This window comes from Balaenoptera ricei, chromosome 14 (genome assembly GCF_028023285.1).
Source record: "Balaenoptera ricei isolate mBalRic1 chromosome 14, mBalRic1.hap2, whole genome shotgun sequence".
NCBI lineage: Eukaryota > Metazoa > Chordata > Mammalia > Artiodactyla > Balaenopteridae > Balaenoptera > Balaenoptera ricei.
The window spans coordinates 66,238,859-66,258,239 of NC_082652.1; the positions used below are offsets into that span (position 1 = coordinate 66,238,859).

At 46.1% G+C, this 19,381-nt stretch overlaps 1 protein-coding gene across 2 annotated transcripts in view; it reads right to left on the reverse strand.

The window, feature by feature from the left end:
* Nucleotides 1–2,452: 2,452 nt before the first annotated feature.
* Nucleotides 2,453–19,381, reverse strand: part of EPG5 (ectopic P-granules 5 autophagy tethering factor) — a 137,225-nt gene continuing 120,296 nt past the window's right edge. The window contains exons 40-45 of one of the 2 annotated variants that reach the window (XM_059895727.1): nucleotides 17,173–17,415; nucleotides 15,289–15,505; nucleotides 14,575–14,790; nucleotides 12,734–12,848; nucleotides 10,087–10,268; nucleotides 2,453–3,063 (exon numbers count right to left, since the gene is read on the reverse strand). In XM_059895727.1, coding sequence (XP_059751710.1) covers nucleotides 2,802–3,063; nucleotides 10,087–10,268; nucleotides 12,734–12,848; nucleotides 14,575–14,790; nucleotides 15,289–15,505; nucleotides 17,173–17,415 — 1,235 coding nt within the window. In that variant the 3' untranslated portion in view covers nucleotides 2,453–2,801. Of the gene's footprint in view, nucleotides 3,064–5,409; nucleotides 10,269–12,733; nucleotides 12,849–14,574; nucleotides 14,791–15,288; nucleotides 15,506–17,172; nucleotides 17,416–19,381 lie in introns of those variants that run through there. The other variant, XM_059895728.1, reaches the window with a different exon arrangement.

Below are 19,381 nucleotides of genomic sequence, written 5' to 3' on the forward strand. Positions count from 1 at the left end.
TGACACTTCTGCAAAGCTCGTCTTGCCTTTGCTTACCTAGAACACCATAGTAAAGCAGGCAGGACCCTGGTCAGAGGGGTCTCCAGGCCCAGGCTCCATCCTCGTTCTGTCACCGACTTGCTGTGTGGACCAAGGCACTTTTTTCAATTCTTTGGGTCTCTGTTCGTCCACTGTTGAACTCCGACAGTAACAGTCTTCTCTCCTGGCTTCGGGCTGTCAAGGTCTGAGGAAGCAGTGGATGTGAAGGGACTTGGGGCAGCACAAAGCCATCTACAGGTGTGAGCGGTGTTACAGGCTCCTTGCAGAGACCTTGGGACGTCTCCTTGGACAAGCATAGCACCCACACCGGCCTCGCTGAGAGTAAGGATTCCAGAGGGCAAGCCTGGGTCTGGGCTGTGCCACCCTGTGGTCCCAGGAACATCAAATCAGCAACAAGGAGAAGCCCGGTATCCCTGGCCCCTGGGGTCTCCTCTGTGACTGTCCCACACTCTGCCCTCCTCTCACCCCATCAGCTCTCTGCACTGCCTTCAGCTGGGACCTCTGGGAAAAAGAAACAAAACACCCATCAACTCAAAGCATCTGGAACCCACTGTTCTTAAGGACCAAAATCTGGGAGGTGTGAGTGCAAGTCTGGGCCACAGGGTGTCCGTGGATAAAGCAGCTGCAGCTCTGACCTCTCTACCACCTGCCTCTTCCTTGGATGTGCACTGGCCAAAAGCACCGGCCATTTCCCATTTGCCCAAGTGTTGCCAGGCTGAATGCAGGGTGCTGCCTTCCATCCTCACACTTGATTGTTTTATCTCCTGCAGTCTTTGGGGGCAGGGAGAGGGGGAGGAGGCATGCTTGGGACCCGGGCGAGCTGGCAAAAGGAAAGGGCCACAGAGATATGGGCCTTCAATAGGAACAAACTTTCTTCCCTCCAGAACTTTTCCAGAAGCTGCAGTGGTAATTGGAGTCACCTACAGTGAGCGTGGGGTCCTCTCTGATGCTTTCTGGGGAGATAGCATGAAGGCTGAAGGATCTTCACAGGTTAATAAGCAGGGTGGTGGGTTACAAGGCTCCTCACTGGAGCCTTCGCCAGAGCAAAGGGGTGATGGTGGCTCATGGTTAACTTGGGATCCATCCAGGAGCCTGTCTGAGTTGTTAAGAGGTCAATGGAGTTGGCATTTGTACCTCTTTGTGCAGGGATACTTTGGGCACCTCCATCAAGAGTCCTGTATCGTCAGGGAAGGACACAGGGGTGGTGTGTCTTATACCATCTGCTTGGTCTTTGAGGCCAGTTCCACAGCCAAGAGAAAGTGATAGGAATTATTTCTTATGCATCATTTTGTGCTAGCAGTTGGGCCAGGTGTTTGGGGATATAGAAATGAATAAGGCTGGGCTAGGTCACGCTGCAGTAACAAACCCAAATCACAGTGGCCGAGAACAATTAGGGTTTCTTCTCTCCATAGCTGCATGCCTGGCACAGATCGGCAAAGAGCTGTGTGCATTGTACTTACCCAGGGGCCCAGGATCCCGGGGATCCACCCTCTCTAACGTGGATTGCTGGGTTGGAGACAAAAAGAAAGCTCTAAAAAAAAAAAAAAAAAAAAAGAAAGCTCTAGAGGGTCTTCCACTTGGGATCATAGTTCACTGGCCAGAACTAGCCACATGCCCCACTCTCCTGGAGGGGCTGGGCAGCGTGACCCTTCACTGCACCTGGAAGAAGGGAAGCCGGAGCATTTGGGAACAGCCCTGACAACTCCACAGGAGGACTCTCCAGGGGCGCTCACGCTGGTGAGCAACGCGGACTAGTAAGTGGGAAATCACGTGAGGGCATCAGTCTGATGGGGGTGCTGTGGAGCACATACAGAGGGGTGAGTGACCCAGTCTTCGGAAGGCTTCCTGGAGGAGGGGACAGGGAGATGGTACACATTGGCCACGCAAATGGGGGAGAATGGAGGTTGGGCGGTAAGAAAAAAAAGTCATTCTAAGCAGAAGGGTCATTCTGAGCAAAGGCCAGAAGGTGGGACACAGGGTGCTGTCTAAGCAGTTGAAAGTTGCTGGAGCACCAGGGTAGAGACAGGTGTGGCTGGAGCCGAGGCCACAGCGTGGAGGCTCCTGGGTGTGGAGGGCTCGGCCCCAGCAGGGATGAGCAGCTGGAGGGAGTCAGGGCGCCCTGCACTGCCTGCACGGCTGCTTTCACCGTCTGACCACTGCTCTGCGCCAGACACATGACACCCTGGGGCTGGGGTTTCCACCTTCGGACCCTGGGCTCTCAGAGCAGCGTTTCCCAGGTGAGTTCCAAGGATCACTTGTATCAGGAACACCCGGGACGCTTGCTCAACTCCCCATCCTCAGCACCACCGGGACCACCTGAATCACGGGCTCTGAGGGCAGGGTCTTCAGACAAATTATCCAGGGGATTTTGTCCCTAACTTTGTATTATGATCATTTTTCAAATACACACACACAGCTGAAAAAGCAAGATGATCACCCAGGTACCCACCACCTACATTCAACACTTACTAACATTCTGCCCTATTAGCTTAATGCACAAGTGTGTGTATATGTTTATGTGTGTGTGTGTTTGGCTGAACCATTGAGAGTAAACTGCAGACATCACAGTACTTTACCCTTAAATACCACAGCTGTGTCTCCTGACAAGGGCATTCTCCTCCATAACCTCAAGGCCATTATCACATTTGAGAAAATTAACAATTATTCAGTAATATCATCGTACAGCCCACATTCATATTTCCCCAATTGTCCTTTTTTAGCTTGTTGTTTCCAACCAGGGTCCAGTCGACTCCAGGTGATTTTTAGGTACGATAGGTTGGAGACTCCCTCGGAGTCAGCCTGACTTGTAAGGGTGCTGGCTGCCAACCCGGTGGTCCTTCCTGCGGTGTTTGAGCTCTGGAACAGGGCTTCCTGCGGGCTGGAGCAGCATTCCTCTCTGCTGCAGGGTTCGGACACAGAGATGGACCGTGGGGAGGCAGTTCAGGAGAGACGGGCACGGTTCCTCTAACAATTTGCTCACAGTGCCCAGGCAGCCTCCTGCTCAGCCTCCGGATAAAGCAACTGCTAGAGGGAGAAGGAGAAGGTGGTGAGGGGACTGCACTTGACCGTCATCAGACCCCCTGGGCTCACCCCGGAGCCTGGGAGTCCTTCCCAACTCTCCCCTCTCAGAGCACCCAGATGCCATCGGTGGTGGCAAGCAAGGACCAAGCCACAGGCAGCAGGCTCAGTCAGCACAGTGTCCTGGGCCTGAGAAGTGACCTAGGAGATTTGGTGTTTTGGAGACAGGGCTTGGCAGTGTGGTGCAGGGCAGAGCGCTCTGCGGACATGAGAGGGGCTTCTGACACCCTGCAGCTTCCCTCTGTTCCCAGCCACCCGCCAGGCTGCTCCTGGAGGTGACCAGCAGGAGGCAGGGCGACTACTGCCCAGGTGCCTGCCCAGATCCACCAAGAGGCTAGCACACCTTCCCTGCCCTCAAGGAGCTAATAACCTAAATTTTAAATTGAGATGTAGCTCCATGAGAACCGTCCATGAGATAATATACAATGAAGGTAGGCCTGCCTTGGGACAGAAATGACACTGAGTGGGGCTGAGTTTTTACATATATACATATGCCCCCTCACCAGACTGGATGACAGAGCCAGGTGAAGGCAGGGCTCAGCCAGCCACAGGGCCTTCAGGCCAGGGACCTTACAGACCATGAGTTGGGATCCTGAGCTTAGTCCCACCTCCAGCCTGGCACTTAGGTCCAGTTCCATGCCCTCCACAACAATACCCCTCATTTTCTGCGGGCCCCTGTGATCGTCAAAGTTCCTTCCCTTCCATGATCCCAGGTAGTTCTCACTAAAAACCCAGGAGACAGGCAAGGCTGCAATTATCCTCATTTTAAAATGAGGTAAAAGTCTCAGGGAGGAAAGTGACCTGGCCAGGGTCACACGTGTTTGTGACAGAACAGCTCTGGTCCCAGCTCCTTCCACACGCATGCCTCCTTCTCCTTCCCAGGTTCTCACATGTCTTTCCTCCTCTCCTGTGCTCCTTCCTCTTTGTCATAGTTTATGAGCTAAAGGGAGAAAACACAGTCTGCCAATACAAGGATACAAAATAATTTGGGATTGGAACTCTCTGGTTTTCCAGGGTTTGGGCCTCCAGACCTCCTCTGTCCCCAAGTCCCACATACCAGTGAACTCAGAGGGGCCCCAGGGCTAAAGATTTCCCCGGGAGAGCCCCTGTGGAGACACTCACCTCCACACCTCCACCAGAGGCTGCTGGCTGTGACCTCAGGTGGAGGAGGAGAGAGATGGGGTGGGGAAGGGGAAGGGGGGAGGAAGAGGAAGTGAAGGGAGGGAAGGTAGAGAGAGGGGCCTTAAGAAAGATTAAGGAGGACGTGTCAGGGAGCAGGTCAACTAGAGCAGGCTGAGAGATTCCAAGGTAAGTCTGGTCCAAGCCACAAATTTAGGCCATTATTAAAATACGGTGTCCAGGAGAGAGGCCAGGTTGGCGCCTCTGACCAATAGACGGGGAATGTGGGTCTGTCTCCTAAAAGGGTTTAGGCTAGCAAAGGAAGACCAAGAGGGAAGAGGGCTGTCTTCAGAAGAGAAGCAGGTTTTGGAGGAAGATCTTGGCTCCCTATCCTTAGGTGAAGGATTCTCATTTGCCCCATGGTGACATGGACCACTTTGGAGCTGCATTTCTTTGGGCGTTTCCCAGCAAGGAAGCCCACCTGTCTAGAGACAGGTAACCTGATTCCTACACTAGTAGGAGGTGGGACAACTTGCCTCTAAGCCACTTTCCAAAATCCTGTGATTCTGTCTGCAGAAGGAAGCCAAACCCAGACAAGGGCGCAAGGGCTGGGGAGACACACAGGGTGCTGTCCCAGGGAAATCCCAAACTGACGTAATCCCAAAGCAAATGTGCGGGCCCTCTCACCATACTTTGGCCCATTCAAGATGTGTCTTAATGTAATGGAAATGAACACTAAGGAAGAACTCCCTAGCACTCCAACATGAAGTGATTTCTGGAGCAGACTGTGACCAAGCTCAGGTTGCACTGACCTCTCTGGCAGCTTGGCTGCCCTCCCAGAGGCGTCCTGCCCCCACCCAGGAACTCAGGCAGTGGAAGCCTTTGTGCAGCTTCATGTACCTTCTCCTACTAGGATCACAAGCACATTACAGACCTCAGGGCTCTCCTGAGCTCTCTGGGGTCACCAGGTGGTCCCCATCTATGCCAATTCTTAAACCCCCAAGTTTTAAGTTCTCTTTGAAACTAGAGGCCTCACCCATTGTGGTGAGATGTCACAGAATATAGATTCTACCCATTACAAGCTTTCTAATTTCACATTTTTCTTTTTGTGATTTTTGGATGAAAAGACCTGCCAACCAACTTGCCAAAAATGAGATGTCTACCACACGTAAATTAAATTTGAATCTAGTTTATTTGCAGAATTTTACTTAACCAATTCTCATTTCTTCCTGTGTCTCATCACCATATAAAAACTCATCCTTTGTACAAGCAAGTAAAATGCCAACAATGAATAAGAAGTGACTATTGCACATTTAATGACCAAAATAACTTGTGGTTTTTAAAGGCCACACTAGGCATGTGGGTAGGAAAAAAGAGCTGAACACATTTAAGAAGTATTTGCTGCCACTTGAGTGATTTAAGCCATTGAAAGAAAAATAAATCCTAAACGTCAGTGCTCGGGAGATACTACATCAGTACATTAAAAAATAAAGTTATAATGAACAACATTCCTTAGTGGCTTCATTACCCCAAAATAGGGTCAGTAGTTTTTTTTTCAAGTTATTGTCATCAGAAATCAAGAACCTATCTAGACTGAAGGAAACTTCAACTACCGCTTCTATAGGACACATGATACCTCTATAATGAGAGAGGGTCACCACGGACCAGGATCATCACAGACCAGGACAAGCTCAGTATTAGTGCCTGGCTGGGTGCCAAGAACTTTACCCAGCACAACCCAGATGCAAATGGAAGATGACAGGAGGGAACTTTTTTTTTAAAGCATCATGCTTCTTTTCAGCATTATACTCTCCACTTTGCTTAATAAGACAAACTTAACTAAGCAGAAAATTTTTCAGCTCAAAATAAAATTTTACTAGCTCAGAATAAGGTGTAAAGTTGGTCCAAAATGCAGAGCAGACAGTTTTGAAGGATAAGTGCAAAGTGCCTTATTGTTAGACCTGCAACTGATGATAAACCGAGCTCTGGAGCTTGCCTCACCACTGACTGAATGTGCCAACCAGAGGGCACAGCTGCTGAGAGCTGACGCTGCCCACATGTCCAGGGGAGCAAGCTTTGCTGCGTGACCCACACTAGTGTGGCCGACCCCCAAAGCAGAGACCAGGCTGAGGGCACATAACCTAAGGAGGCACACTGTCTCGGAGCCTGCAGGCGGGTGCCACCTTACATGTGTGCCCTGGGTGCCTCATTTGTTTTACCCAAGTCCTGACCCTACTATTTCTGGGCATGGCCCTTTTCTAATAACGTGGGCTAATTTGGGCAGTTTTCCCAAAGGGCAGCCCTGGCAGACATCATGGGGGCAAAGGACTAACTAAAGGCACTAGGCATTTCGTTTGACGAAGGCTGAGGGCTGGGCAGACGGGCAGGGTCAGAGGTGTGATGAAGTATGAAAATTTCCAAAGGTCTGAAGGTCTGTCAGGTGGGGGCAGGAGAACAGCTCCAGCAGAACTATGACCAGCGTTACCAGGAGGCCAGTTTTAGCCCAGTATAAAGCAGAACTACAACCAAGCTCACCAATGGCCACCTGGGCTTGTCCATGAGGGGCGGGACTAGTGGCCACAGGAAAGGGCAGAGGAGAGGCTGGAGGATCAGGGCTGGGATCCCTGCTGAGTGGGAGATGGGACCAGGTGAGCTTTAATGCCTCTACTGACTTCAAAAGTCATGATTCTATAACATCTGCTTCGTGCTCCAGAAATTATTCATTTCAGGTTTTAAAATCCAATAGAGGGACTTCCCTGGTGGCGCAGTGGTTAAGAATCCGCCTGCCAATGCAGGGGACACGGGTTCGAGCAACTGGTCCGGGAAGATCCCACATGCCGCAGAGCAACTAAGCCTGTGCGCCACAACTACTGAGCCTGTGCTCTAGAGACCGTGTGCCGCAACTACTGAGCCTGTGCTCCGCAACAAGAGAAGCCACCGCAATGAGAAGGCCGCGCACCACAACGAAGAGTAGCCCCCACTCGCCACAACTAGAGAAAGACCGTGCGCAGCAATCAAGACCCAACACAGCCAAAAATTAATTAATTAAGTTTTTAAAATCCAATAGAAAACTGTGTCTCACCTTCACTCGAAAGGAAGAAAGGGCATGGACACACTCACTTGCACAACGTGGATACACTGACTGGGAGGAAGGGGGTTGGCACTTGGTTAAGAGAGGGTGGGCTGCTCAGGGGTTTTCATTTTCTGAACCCAGCTTCCCCCACCTCGAAGAACTGAGAGACTCAGGCAACCTCGAGGAGGCAGACGTGACTGTGACAACAGGCTGATCGTGAAACCACCAGCGACTCGTGCCAGGAGCTTCAGGAACATGGAGGGTGGGCCCTGGCCCCATGAGGCTGAGCAGACGCATCAGCAGGACCTCCCTCCCTGGCATCTGTGCCTGCAGCGTTCTGCAGAGTTAGGAAGGGGAGCCAGGAGATCAGGGGGTCGAGTGCGCCTCTCTGGCCCATCCTGTGTGGACTGCAGAAAGGAGAGTGGAGAAGAGAAGAGGTGCTTTTCATCAAGCCCAGGAAGCTGCTCTGCATCCCCATCTGAACCGGAAGCCACTGCTGGCCACGTATGGGGAAAGTCTGCCCTAGTGCACCTTCAACGCCGCTCCGGCACATAGGTGCCTTGGTCTTACTGACCCAGGTATCAACATGCAGCACTGGTAACTGTCTCTGAAACAGGCCCTGCGCTCTCTGGAGGTGACTATTTTGCTAACAAAAGCTCATTATTCCTGAAAGCCAGTGGGCAGACCGGTCTATTCTTTCCCAGGAGGCTACAGCAACATTGCCACCTTCTGAACTATCTTAGTGTCGTCAAAGCAATTTCTTAGCCCAGAGCCTCTCATAGGAACCTATGTGGTGAGTAAACCTTCCACTGTTAAGCGTGAGAGGAAGTACTTTTACCGACCATCTCTGATGATCAAGTTACAGTGTCAAAAAAAACATGATATCAGGCATAGAAAAATCTGCATCAACTTTAACAACTGAAATACTTTACAAGATAGTGTGATATCCCTAAAAATCGGATTCTTACCAGCTACAACCAAAGATTGATTTATTTTTTTATAATTTTTACAGAGCAAATACATTATAAATATTATAAACCTTCAAAAATTAAGATTAAACGTAATTTTCTTTAAATGTATGTACTGTCACTCAAAAATTTCATTCTAGGATACCAATAATTACATCCTCCTCAAAGAAAACAGCACACAGAATATTTCCTGTCATAAAATCTTTGTTGCCAAATCAGCCATGGAACTGTCCACAGCTTCTAAAACGTGTAACAAGGAAAGCTCTGAGATGCGTCCCTCGGAGATGGACACTTAGTGGCCTACAGAACTTGGAGGCTAACAGGGATGATCTTTACCAGAGCATTTCTGTGGGGCAGAACTGTTCTGTCCAACTAAAAAGATTCAAAATAAAGAACAGCTCCTACACACTTCCAAATGTTGGGGGAAGCACCCCAAAACGATATTTGGAAAGAGATTATCACTCAGTTAATCTATACCCCAATCCCCCTGCTAAAAGCTCTCAGTGACTAAGACATTTTTAGGTAAATAGCCTCGGGCTATAGATAGCCTGCAAACAAAAGACATGTTATGCCAGCTGGACAAACAAATCAATTTTGAGCCAACAGAATTATGAATATGATGACAGAAGTCAAGGTGCGAATTCCGGGGGGTGGGGGGGACATGACAAGAGCAAGCAGATGGCAGCAAAACACGGCAACACTGCAGACAGGCTTTGGTAATGAACGAACTGTTAACAACAGAAGGCACCTGACGATTAAAAAACAGCCAAATTTCAGTTAAGTCTCCTGACCTGACCCAGTTTCCACCGACCAGTGTTTCAGCAGGTTTGCTAGCTTCATTTGAGTTTAAATCTGGGGTGATAAAACAAGCAGGAAACAGAAAGTCAAGTTCTCTGTCTCCGTCTCTCTCAACAGCAGGACCTTCAGATATCAAACTTGCTGTCTGGAAAGAACTGCAAATTTACATGTCTACAGGAGCCAAATAAGATGTGAATGAAGGAGCGGGCTGGGGTAGGACCAAAGGGAATGTACATCTACAGTGCACTGGAGAGAGGAAGCCCTGTCTACACTCTCAGCCATGGAGATCAAACAAAACACATCTGTGCACGACATGCTCCCCACAGACCGCCACCACGTGCCCCCGATGTAGACAAATGGCTCCCTCTCTATGAGGACACATGGCTGGATGGAAATGGACTTGTCACCATCTCTGCTGTCCACTATAATCAGGATCAAGTGGTCACATTTTAGACAACGACTCACTTTGATTCAGCATTCTTATCTCCCTTCTGAGAGAAAAATATAATAATTTAAGCTGGTATATTTCCCCACATTTGAGAAACGCAGAAATTTTCAAAGCTTTTTTACTTTGAAGGAACACAACTGGGATTCAAAAGTGAGGGTTCAACACGATTCCCAAAGTAGTTATATCTGGCACAGGAGTCTTGACATTTAAATGAAACAGGAAAAGACAGAAGTGGAGACATACGAAAGCACCCCACCTGGGGTCTCATGAGATGACTGGATATTCGGCAACTGAGAGTGGCTCTCTACCCAAGGAGAACTTCGTAAGTTCTCCTGTTGGATGAACATAAAAATTACAAAGTCCCTGGAACATTTTAAGAGCTAAGGAAACATACACATACACATGTGCACATGCACAACAATTATCTAGTGCCCACCAACTTGCATCTCAGTCAACTAATTCATTGGCCAAACTGCAGTGAAATTGAGCAAAGTTACTTGTGCAACAGCAAAGTTAAATGTAAACATAAACAGCAACAGGTTTATCAAGAGCCTCAGTGTTACTATCGTATGTTGTCCAAATAATGCACTTCTGGATAGAGACAGTTCACAAGAAGAGCCAGGAAGCTTTTCCCATCTTGGAGGCAATGGCCAGGATGCTTTATAAATTGTGCGGCTTGCAATATCTGATCCTGGTATTCAATGTACTGTTTACTTGATGTCAAGGATTCAAGAGCATTCAGAGCCTAAAAGACATGGAAGACAAGAGGGTTAACCACATGCGTATAACATGATTCCCGCAGGTGTAGCACACCTGCCGAAGTCACCTGGTGCAACTGTGAGCCTCCAGGGAAGCCTACAGAACTGGAACTAGATGTCTCAAAGGCAGGCACTGATTAACCACAAGCAGAAGGAGGCCGGCAACCCAAGCTTCTCTGGCGTCTGCCGCCTTCCACATGCAGCCTTCCCTCTTCCTGGCCTCTGCTGTTTCCCAACCCCTCCCCGCAGAGTGCCACTGCTGCAGCCCGGCTGTCTTCCTGCTTTGTCCTCCTTGCCCCAGTGCCAGCACTGCAGCCCTCCCCGCCAGATCATCTACTGCCTCTCTTCCTGGAGACTCAACCTGAAACCACAGGCATCAGCTTTAATTTGCTGTTGGGTTTGTTCTCAGATTACAAAGTAATGTCGTACTAAACCGTGTAACTAGATGAAATTCAGAAGAAACCAGTGGTTAAGTGCTGCTGAGGGTGAATGATAAGGTTGTTCTATCAGCCAACTAACACAACGGACAGATCAAGTTCCTCTGGCTTCCACCCAACAGAATTGACATATCCCCATGCTTCTCTTCGGGAATAAAGAAAGAAAAACATTCTTTACTTCCATTTTAATTTTTCCTCCCTTCATACTGGGAGAAGAGAAGAGAAAAAGACTGTATTTAGAGAAAACAAACAAAAAATCAGAACAATGGTTCTTGGGGGGTAGGGAGTTTTGTTTTCCAACTATACGAGCTCACCCACCCCTAGCATTCTGAGTGTGAACTGTGAAGTGCCACTCTCCTGCCTCTCATTTATGGGGACCACTGCACTAGAGGATATAGATTAAAAGAGGGAATTTCTTGGCTCAGTAAATAAGGAGGGAGAAGATTTTTTGAGATGGCAAATGAACAGGCAGCTTAGAAATAAATTACCAAGTGGTTTAAGACAGAAGTTCTGGGGTTGAAAATCAACAATGGAAGGGATTTTGGTACCAAGCTAACTGTATGAACTGTATGAACGGAGTTAATCTAAGAACAAGAATCAGTGGGAACAGGCACTCCCACTAACCATAGCGTCCGTATGTCTCTCTCTTTCTCTCTCTCCCCTTTTTTTTTTAAAAGGAACAGTCTACTTTGACAGTTTGCCTAAGAATAATCATTTTATACAAAGTTGACTTCTTTCCAGTCTGAAAACCCTGATGACAAGTATGTCATCACTTAAGTCTAAAGGAAGGCCGGCAAAGGCTGGCAAGGCCTGGGCGACCTGCCGGCCGCAGCTAAAGCAAAGCTATGCTCCAGGTGCTAGTGGGCACAGGAGAGCAGACTTCTCAAATGCAGCCTGAAATGCATGGCACCGACTTCACAACCGCCCCCTGGGACACTCATCTGCCCACTTGTGATGGCTCTTATACGACATTAGGGATGCAAATGGTGGTTGTCTAATCAGCCGGTGACAAGTATCGGGTACTGTAAAAACCAAGGTGCCTGTGAAGAACCTGATTTTTTCGCTTCATCTTTGCTCTTAATACCAAGATATCACACTGTACATGGCTGGCTCAGACATGACAATGCTGCAAAAGACAAGAGCTGAGGGGTCTAAGCGTTTACCGTGTACAGAGACAGTACCGCAGAGCAACAAGAGCGTGACACTGGACCCAGACAGGCCCAGTGAATCCCAGCCCCAGCCCTCAGGGGCTGTGTGATTTGGGACAAATTACTTAGTCTCCTTCTGTCTCCATTTCCTCATCCACAAAACCAGGATAATAAAAGTTCGTATTGTATAGGGTTGTTATGAGAATTAGAAGAGTTAAAATTTTAACTCGTTAACATCAAGTGAGTTAAAACTTACAACAGTGCCTGACATGCAGTAAGCACTCAAGAATGCCAGCCATCATTTTGTATTATATACCTTTGTACCTGGCCAGGCTGTTTATGGGTGAAAATAGTTATGGGAATGGGGGACCACTGCCATGTAGCCTTCCATGTTTTTAGAACAAACAATTTTTCACAGGTACCATTTTGTCCATGTCAGCCAACACTGGTCAACCCCCAGACTCACAAAACAGAACCACCGCCTTGGCTCCAAGTTAAAGCCCAGCTGACCTCTACCGGTCTCAAGTGTAGTCTCATCTTCTGTGCCTGTCCCCAGCCCCAGCTTGTGACGGGTCAGCACACAGTCATGTCATCAGAACCAAATTCGATCCTAGATTGGCTTGCCCATGGCCTTGCTTCTTCTACAAGGGTAGTAATAGGGCTCTAGGCAAGTGCCTACAAAAACTGGTTTAAAATCCGAGGCAGATACATGCGTTAACCATTTTCCAGTTAGTAGAGCCCAGCAGACGGTATGCCGTGCTGCTGCCCATCATCATCACCAGGTCATCATGTGTAAAGACTACAGGTGCCACCTCCCCTCCTCCTGTGGAAAACTTCTAGCCCTTAACCACAAAGCTTTTTACTGACCTGCTGAGCTTTCAGGGTCAGATGTAATTCAGAGCCCGGCTTCAAACGGATCTGATCCTTGGCAGGAACCTGAACTGAAAGAAAGGCAGCCATGCCTCGGGCAGCCACTCGGAACCTTAAGTGTTAGGGAGGGATTAGAAGAAGTAAATGACTATTAAAGTAAGCATTTTAAAATAAATACCATATTTTCTATTAAAAAATAAGATGAACACATCTCCAGACCTACTGTTGTTGTTAGCCTCTTCAGGAAAACTGTAAATATGATCAGGGAGTCTTTATCTGCCCTTCCATTATCACCACGCAAACAATGAAAACATAATTCAGTCTCAGGAATGAAAGTGTCGGCAAAGATACAGAATAACTGGAACTCTCAGCCACGGCTGGTGGGAAGGTTAAAAATGGTGCAGGTGCTACGGAGAACAGTTCAGCAGTTCCTCAAGAAGTTAAATATAGAGTAACCATGTGACCCACCAATTCCAAAAGAACCAAAAACAGGTGTTCTAACAAAAACTTGTAAATAGCTTTCACAGCAGCACTATTCACAACAGCCAAAGAGTGGATACAACCCAAACGTCTATCAACTGATGAATGGAAAAACAAAATGTGGTGTGTCCATACAATGGAATATTATTCAGTCATAAGAAGGAAATAAGTACCAGCGCATGCTAAAATATGGATGAGCCTTGAAACTTTATGGGAAGTGAAAGAAGTCAGACACAAGAGGCCACATATTACATGATTCCATTGATATGAGATGCCCAGAACAGGATATATATAAAGTAAGGAATCTATCAGTGGTTGCCAGAGATTTGGGGAAGAGGGGAATAGGGAGTGATTGCTTAGTAGCTACAGGATTTCCTTTTGGGATGACAAAAATGTTCTGGAACAGAACAGTGGTGATGGTTGCAACAACATTGTGAATGTACTAAATGCCACTGAACTGTACATTTTATCATTTTTTTTTCTGGCCGCGCCGTGCGGCATGCGGGATCTTAGTTCCCTGACTAGGGAACGAACCCACGTCCCCTCCAGTGCAAGCACGAAGTCTTAACCGCTGGACTGCCAGGGAAGTCCCTGAATTGTATATTTTAAAAGGGTTAGCACGATAATTTTATGTGACGTGTATTTTACAATTTAAGTGAATCAAATCACACAGTCCTGCTAAATTCTACCACAAACGAAGGAGTACGATGTTCACTGGTTTGGACTGGGTGGCTCCCAAAGTTGCAGCCTGCTATTCCATAAGAATGCTGACATCAGAATAGCAAGAATTCCTTTCAAACCAGATAAGGCCTTTAAAAGAAAACCATGATGCAAATAGTCTTAGGAGATAAACTGGGGCTAGTGGCAAATTCTTTCACACCTTGGAATTTTTAGCAACAAAAACCTGAATGTATTTCTCCTTACTTATCCTTCTAATCAGTTAACTTCCACTCATCTTGACTTAACAATTCTGCTAGACCGAGTCCCTCATGGCACCTGGGTTTCCCTGACAAAGTGTTGGCTGTGAAGCAGCTGACCGGGTATTTTAACCTAACCTTGCACACCGTCACTGGCTCAAAGACAAAAGGCAATGAATAGTGTGGTCAGGTTACCAAGTCAAAATACAATGAGATACTGCTAAAAAAAAGTCTTTGAACATAAAAGTTGTTTTAAAATGGAAAAAATAAACACCCTTTTTAAAATGTAAAGATGTAATCAGGCTCTGATTGTTTTCTTCTTAATCTCTGGGAGGACCCCAGCTCAGCTCCTAAATAGAAACTCTACCAAGTATCACACCCCTTAGGTATGTGCAGGTGTCTGTGGCCCGTTTCGAAAAGCAAGAGCAGGTGCTTCCTCACCTGTTAGACAAGGGCGACTTCCGGCCCAGCCCAATTGCCCTGAGAATCCCTGAACTGAGCCTCTCCTCGGCCAGCAGGCTCTGACGGCCCTGAAGCGTGAGCAGAATTCGAATGACAGACTCCGTCAAGACCGAGTCATTCTGCTCGGTCTGAACCAGGGACAGCTGCAGGACTTGGTGCCACCACAAAAACAGCTTTGCTTCTTCCTGCATAGAGCTGGGGCGGCGGGGAGGAGGAAAATCAAATTCAGAATAGATTCTTTCCACTCTCATTTAACTGAAAGTCCACACATGAGTTTTAAGTGTAAGGGACATTTAGTACTTTAAAAGCTTAGGTTGACAGGTAATGCTGTTAATAAAGTATTGGGACAATAAAGGAACAGCTGACATTTATTGCCCCTTCTACATGCCAGACAGCATATATGAGCTCGACGTCCTTGCACTTCATCAAGTGAGGTAAACGTTGTTGCCCCTAGGTAACGGATACGGAAGCTAAAGGTGGTGCTTCAAAATACCTGTTTTAGAAAATAAAAAGCCTGCTCAGAAAATGGGCCCGTGCAAGGAAAATCTTTCTAAAATAGGTGTCACTGTACCTCATAGCCTTGTTTCTTATGTATCACTTGGGTCTGTGCACTTAAATGGACATTAACTTAAACCCAAATTCAAGCTATCCCAATCCCATGGGTTGGCTGTAGCAACCAGAGGGCCAACATACCTTGGATACACCTGTTCCAACCACTGGCTTAAGAGAAGCAACACTTTCATTTCGTTCCTTAGCGTCTGCTCACTATTTAGACACTGAAGCAAGTAAACATAGAGAGTCAAGTAGCTGCCGAGGGACAGGCACTCCTGCAGAAACTCTTCGATGGTGAGCTCGGGAACTTGAAGGGACACCAGAATGGGGCCCCAACCTAAATTCTGATTGAGGGAGCCTAAGAAAAGAACACCAAGAGGTAGAGAAAGGTAAGAGCAAGAATCAAACTATTTAACTACTCTAATGAACCTTTTTACTTTAAAAGCTTCATGTCGAGACTACTCACATTGACCCTGGAGGGCCTGACAATGCCTCATGGCTTGGCTGGAAGCCCTCACACTAAATGCCTTTGTCCTGGCTGCCAGTGCAGAGGGTTAAGAAGTCAGGCATCATGGCTGCATTTCCATAAATCACCTCTTTCACCATATTATGATCATTAAAATCACACGTAGGCACTGCCTATCCCAGTTATCTAAGAATTTTAACTTTACCTAATACCATTTTTAAGTATGTTATGAATACTTATGCTTTTCCGAGGGATATTATTATTACTCTATCCTTCATAAGCATTTTTTAATTATCAAAGTTTAGTTTGACTCATATCTTGACAGAAATTCTTGAAAATGTTTCACAAATTGAAAAAACAAATTTGATTTTTTTTAAAATTATTTATTTATTTATTTGTCTGCGTTGGGTCTTCATTGCAGTGCACAGGCTTCTCGTCGCGGTGGCTTCTCTTGTTGTGGAGCACAGGCTCTAGGCACGCGGGCTTCAGTAGTTGTGGCACATGGGCTTCAGTAGTTGTGGCACGCGGGCTCAGTAGCTGTGGCTCGCGGGCTCTAGAGCGCAGGCTCAGTAGTTGTGGCGCACGGGCTTAGTTGCTCCGCACGGGCTTAGTTGCTCCACGGCATGTGGGATCTTCCCAGACCAGGGCTCGAACCCATGTCCCCTGCATTGGCAGGCGGATTCTTAACCACTGCGCCACCAGGGAAGTCCCAACAAATTTGATTTTAGCAACACACAGTAAACAAATTTGGAGCAAGAGTGTTATCCTAATGGTTCTCAATTCTTTGGGGGGAATGGGAGTAAGGTGACATGGTGACACACATAGCACCTTCCACAGGGGGACATGGGAACATGGATTATTCAAGTGTTGTCAAGAAAGGGCATGGGCAGGTTGCAGGCACTTCCTAGCATTCTCACTCCAGTACCCTTCGCTCTCCCCTATTGTGTGCATGATGATGTATATCTGGGTAACAGAGTCAAGAAGTACTGCTCTGAGCAATTCTTTTTAACCAGATCAGGCTGTTTCCAGAATCTAAGAGTTTAGAGGTAGGAAATAGAAGACAAAGTGGGAGTGGGGGCGGGAGGGGAGGTGGGAAGAGAACTCCATAATAGTTTAAAACACATGACAAAATGCAGTAAGAGGACATATGAAAAACTTTAACAAGTGACAAAATAGAGAAAATTAATACAGTGGATCATTATTATAAAGATTCTGGTAGATAGTATTTGCTTTTAGGACTATGACTAGGCCTATGACGTACACAATTTGCCTACCATAAAAGGATTGGTCTGACACTCCAAAACCCACATAAAATGGATTAGAGGTTCCCTCCCTTGAAACATGATGGTACCAACATGGGCCAAAACTTCTCATGCTAACTGCACATCTTTATGAAGAAAACAAACTATATTCTGAAACATCAACAACATTTACAGAGATATTAGAACAGTACAATCCCTCAACAGGAAGGGTCTGGAAAGGTACCTCCTTCAGACAAAGCTTTAATCTTCCTTGGAAAAGATGGGTCTACTGAGAGCCTGACATGACGGTCCTCTTACCCTCTTTGAAGTAAGCAGTGATACAGGCTTCCGTCGTCTCGGCCATGTGGCGGACGGAAGCCAGGCTCTGGCAGGCGGCTGTTAACAGGGGCAGAACCACCAGCCCATGCACTTTCTGCCCAATCCAGGTCTGGATACTGCCTCGGAGGAACTCTGCTGTTGGGATAGTCGCGTTGTTCATCATCATTAGGACTTCCATAAAGAGGCTGCTGAGGGCCATGTGGCGGGTCTGGCTGTCCAGATCTGAAGGGGAACATAGACAACACGTTTGCAAAAGGCTGCTGGTATGACGATGTGAATGTGGTAAAGGGAACAATGGTGCTTCAAACTAGCTGCTCTCCAGGGGCCACAAGGAAAATCCTTCTGTGTTTAGCTTTTAAGGATAGGATGTGGCACATACATACTTTGTAAGAGCAAAGCAGGAACTACTGCGAGATCCTTGGTTACGGCGTGTGGCCAAGCAATACTTTAATAAATAGACAAAATACACAGATCTCAGGAGTCATTTGGTAAACTAATTAGAAACAGTACCTCCACCCCTACCAATGCCAAAGTTGTAAATAATTCTAGAATGATTTACACAGAATGAAGGTTATTATTTAAAACTAAATATAAAAGTAAGGAAAGGAAAAACCTTTTTACAGACTCCTAACAGCAGCTCTTATTTCTTTGTTTTTTAAATAAGAAAAATGCACAGACTGGGTCTTTCCAAAATATTAAAAGGTGAAAAAAAGAATACAACACAAGAAAAAGAACAAATTCATTTTAAAAGAGAACTGCAAATAAGTGACTGAGGTAGATTCCTTCTTCACATCCAAGAATAGAAAATATTTTTCACTGAGGGTGTGTTGAGAAAACTATTCATCAGGCATAATTTTTGAATTGTACACTTTATTTTTATCTGTTTTTTCTTTTTCGGCTGGGGCACGCAGCTTGCGGGATCTTAGTTTCCCGACCAGGGATTGAACCCGCGGCCCTCGGCAGTCAAATTGCAGGGTCTTAGTCACTGGACGACCAGGGAATTCCCTTCACCAGGCATAATTTTTGCCAACTTTTTCTAATTCTCCTTGAGTTGGGTTCATTGTTTCAAGGGAACAGAATTGTGGCTTTCTCACCTTGAGGCTTTGGTATTTATGTCAACATGAGTGGGGAGGTCTTATCACACCCATCAAACCAAATTCACCCGCTTGCACAGTGTACAATAAACCCTAACTTAATGTTATCATAAGATCTACTGATTATCAAGCAAGGAATTTTTTAAGCACTAAATGTGTGTGAATCTACTTTTTTATATATAAATATTCCTGTTAATAAAGGCCTTATCTCTGAATTCCAGGTGAATAAATTTTTTTTCTGATTTTTAAAAAAATTTTATTTTTTTATTGAAGTACAGTTGATTTACAATGTTGTGTTAATTACTGCTACACAGCAAAGTAACTCAGTTATACATATATACATACATATATACATTTTTTTCATATTCTTTTCCATTATGGTTTACCACGGGATATTGAATTTAGTTCCCTGTACTATAGAGTAGAACCTTGTTGTTTATCCATTCTATATATAACAGTTTGCATCTGTGAATAGCGATTTTAATCTATCTTTTAATTATGACTCATGGGAACAAAAAATGATTGCAATAAACCTCCTAATAGATCGCAGCCTCTCCCCTTCCCATTCATCATCAACACAGCCAACAAATGTCATTCTTAAAAACCAGAACTGATCCCATCACTCTTCTGATTAAGATCTTTCTAGAACGCCCTTCACTCCTTTGCCTGGCTATTATTCAATCTTCATGGCCCAGTTACATATGACCAACTCTAAATCAATTTCTCCAGTATTGCCTGCTAATTCTTCTTTCTTTTCTTTCTTTTAACTAGTTTGCATATCCCGAGCCAAGGGATATGCAAACTAGTAGATGATGTCAAACGTTTAAAAAGGGTTGTACCAATTTACTCTGTGATCAGCAGTATATGAGAGTTACACTGATCCACATCCTCACCAACACTTGGTATTGAAAACTTTTTAATTTTAGCTAATCTGGTGGATGTGATAGAGTATGCCATCAAGTTCTTAATTTGCATTTCCCTAAATATTAACAAGGTTTAGCATGTTTTCATATGTTTATTGGTTATTTGAATATTCTCTTTTGTAGAATGTCAATTTAAGGGTCTTGTTCATTTTTTTCTACTGGATTGTCTTT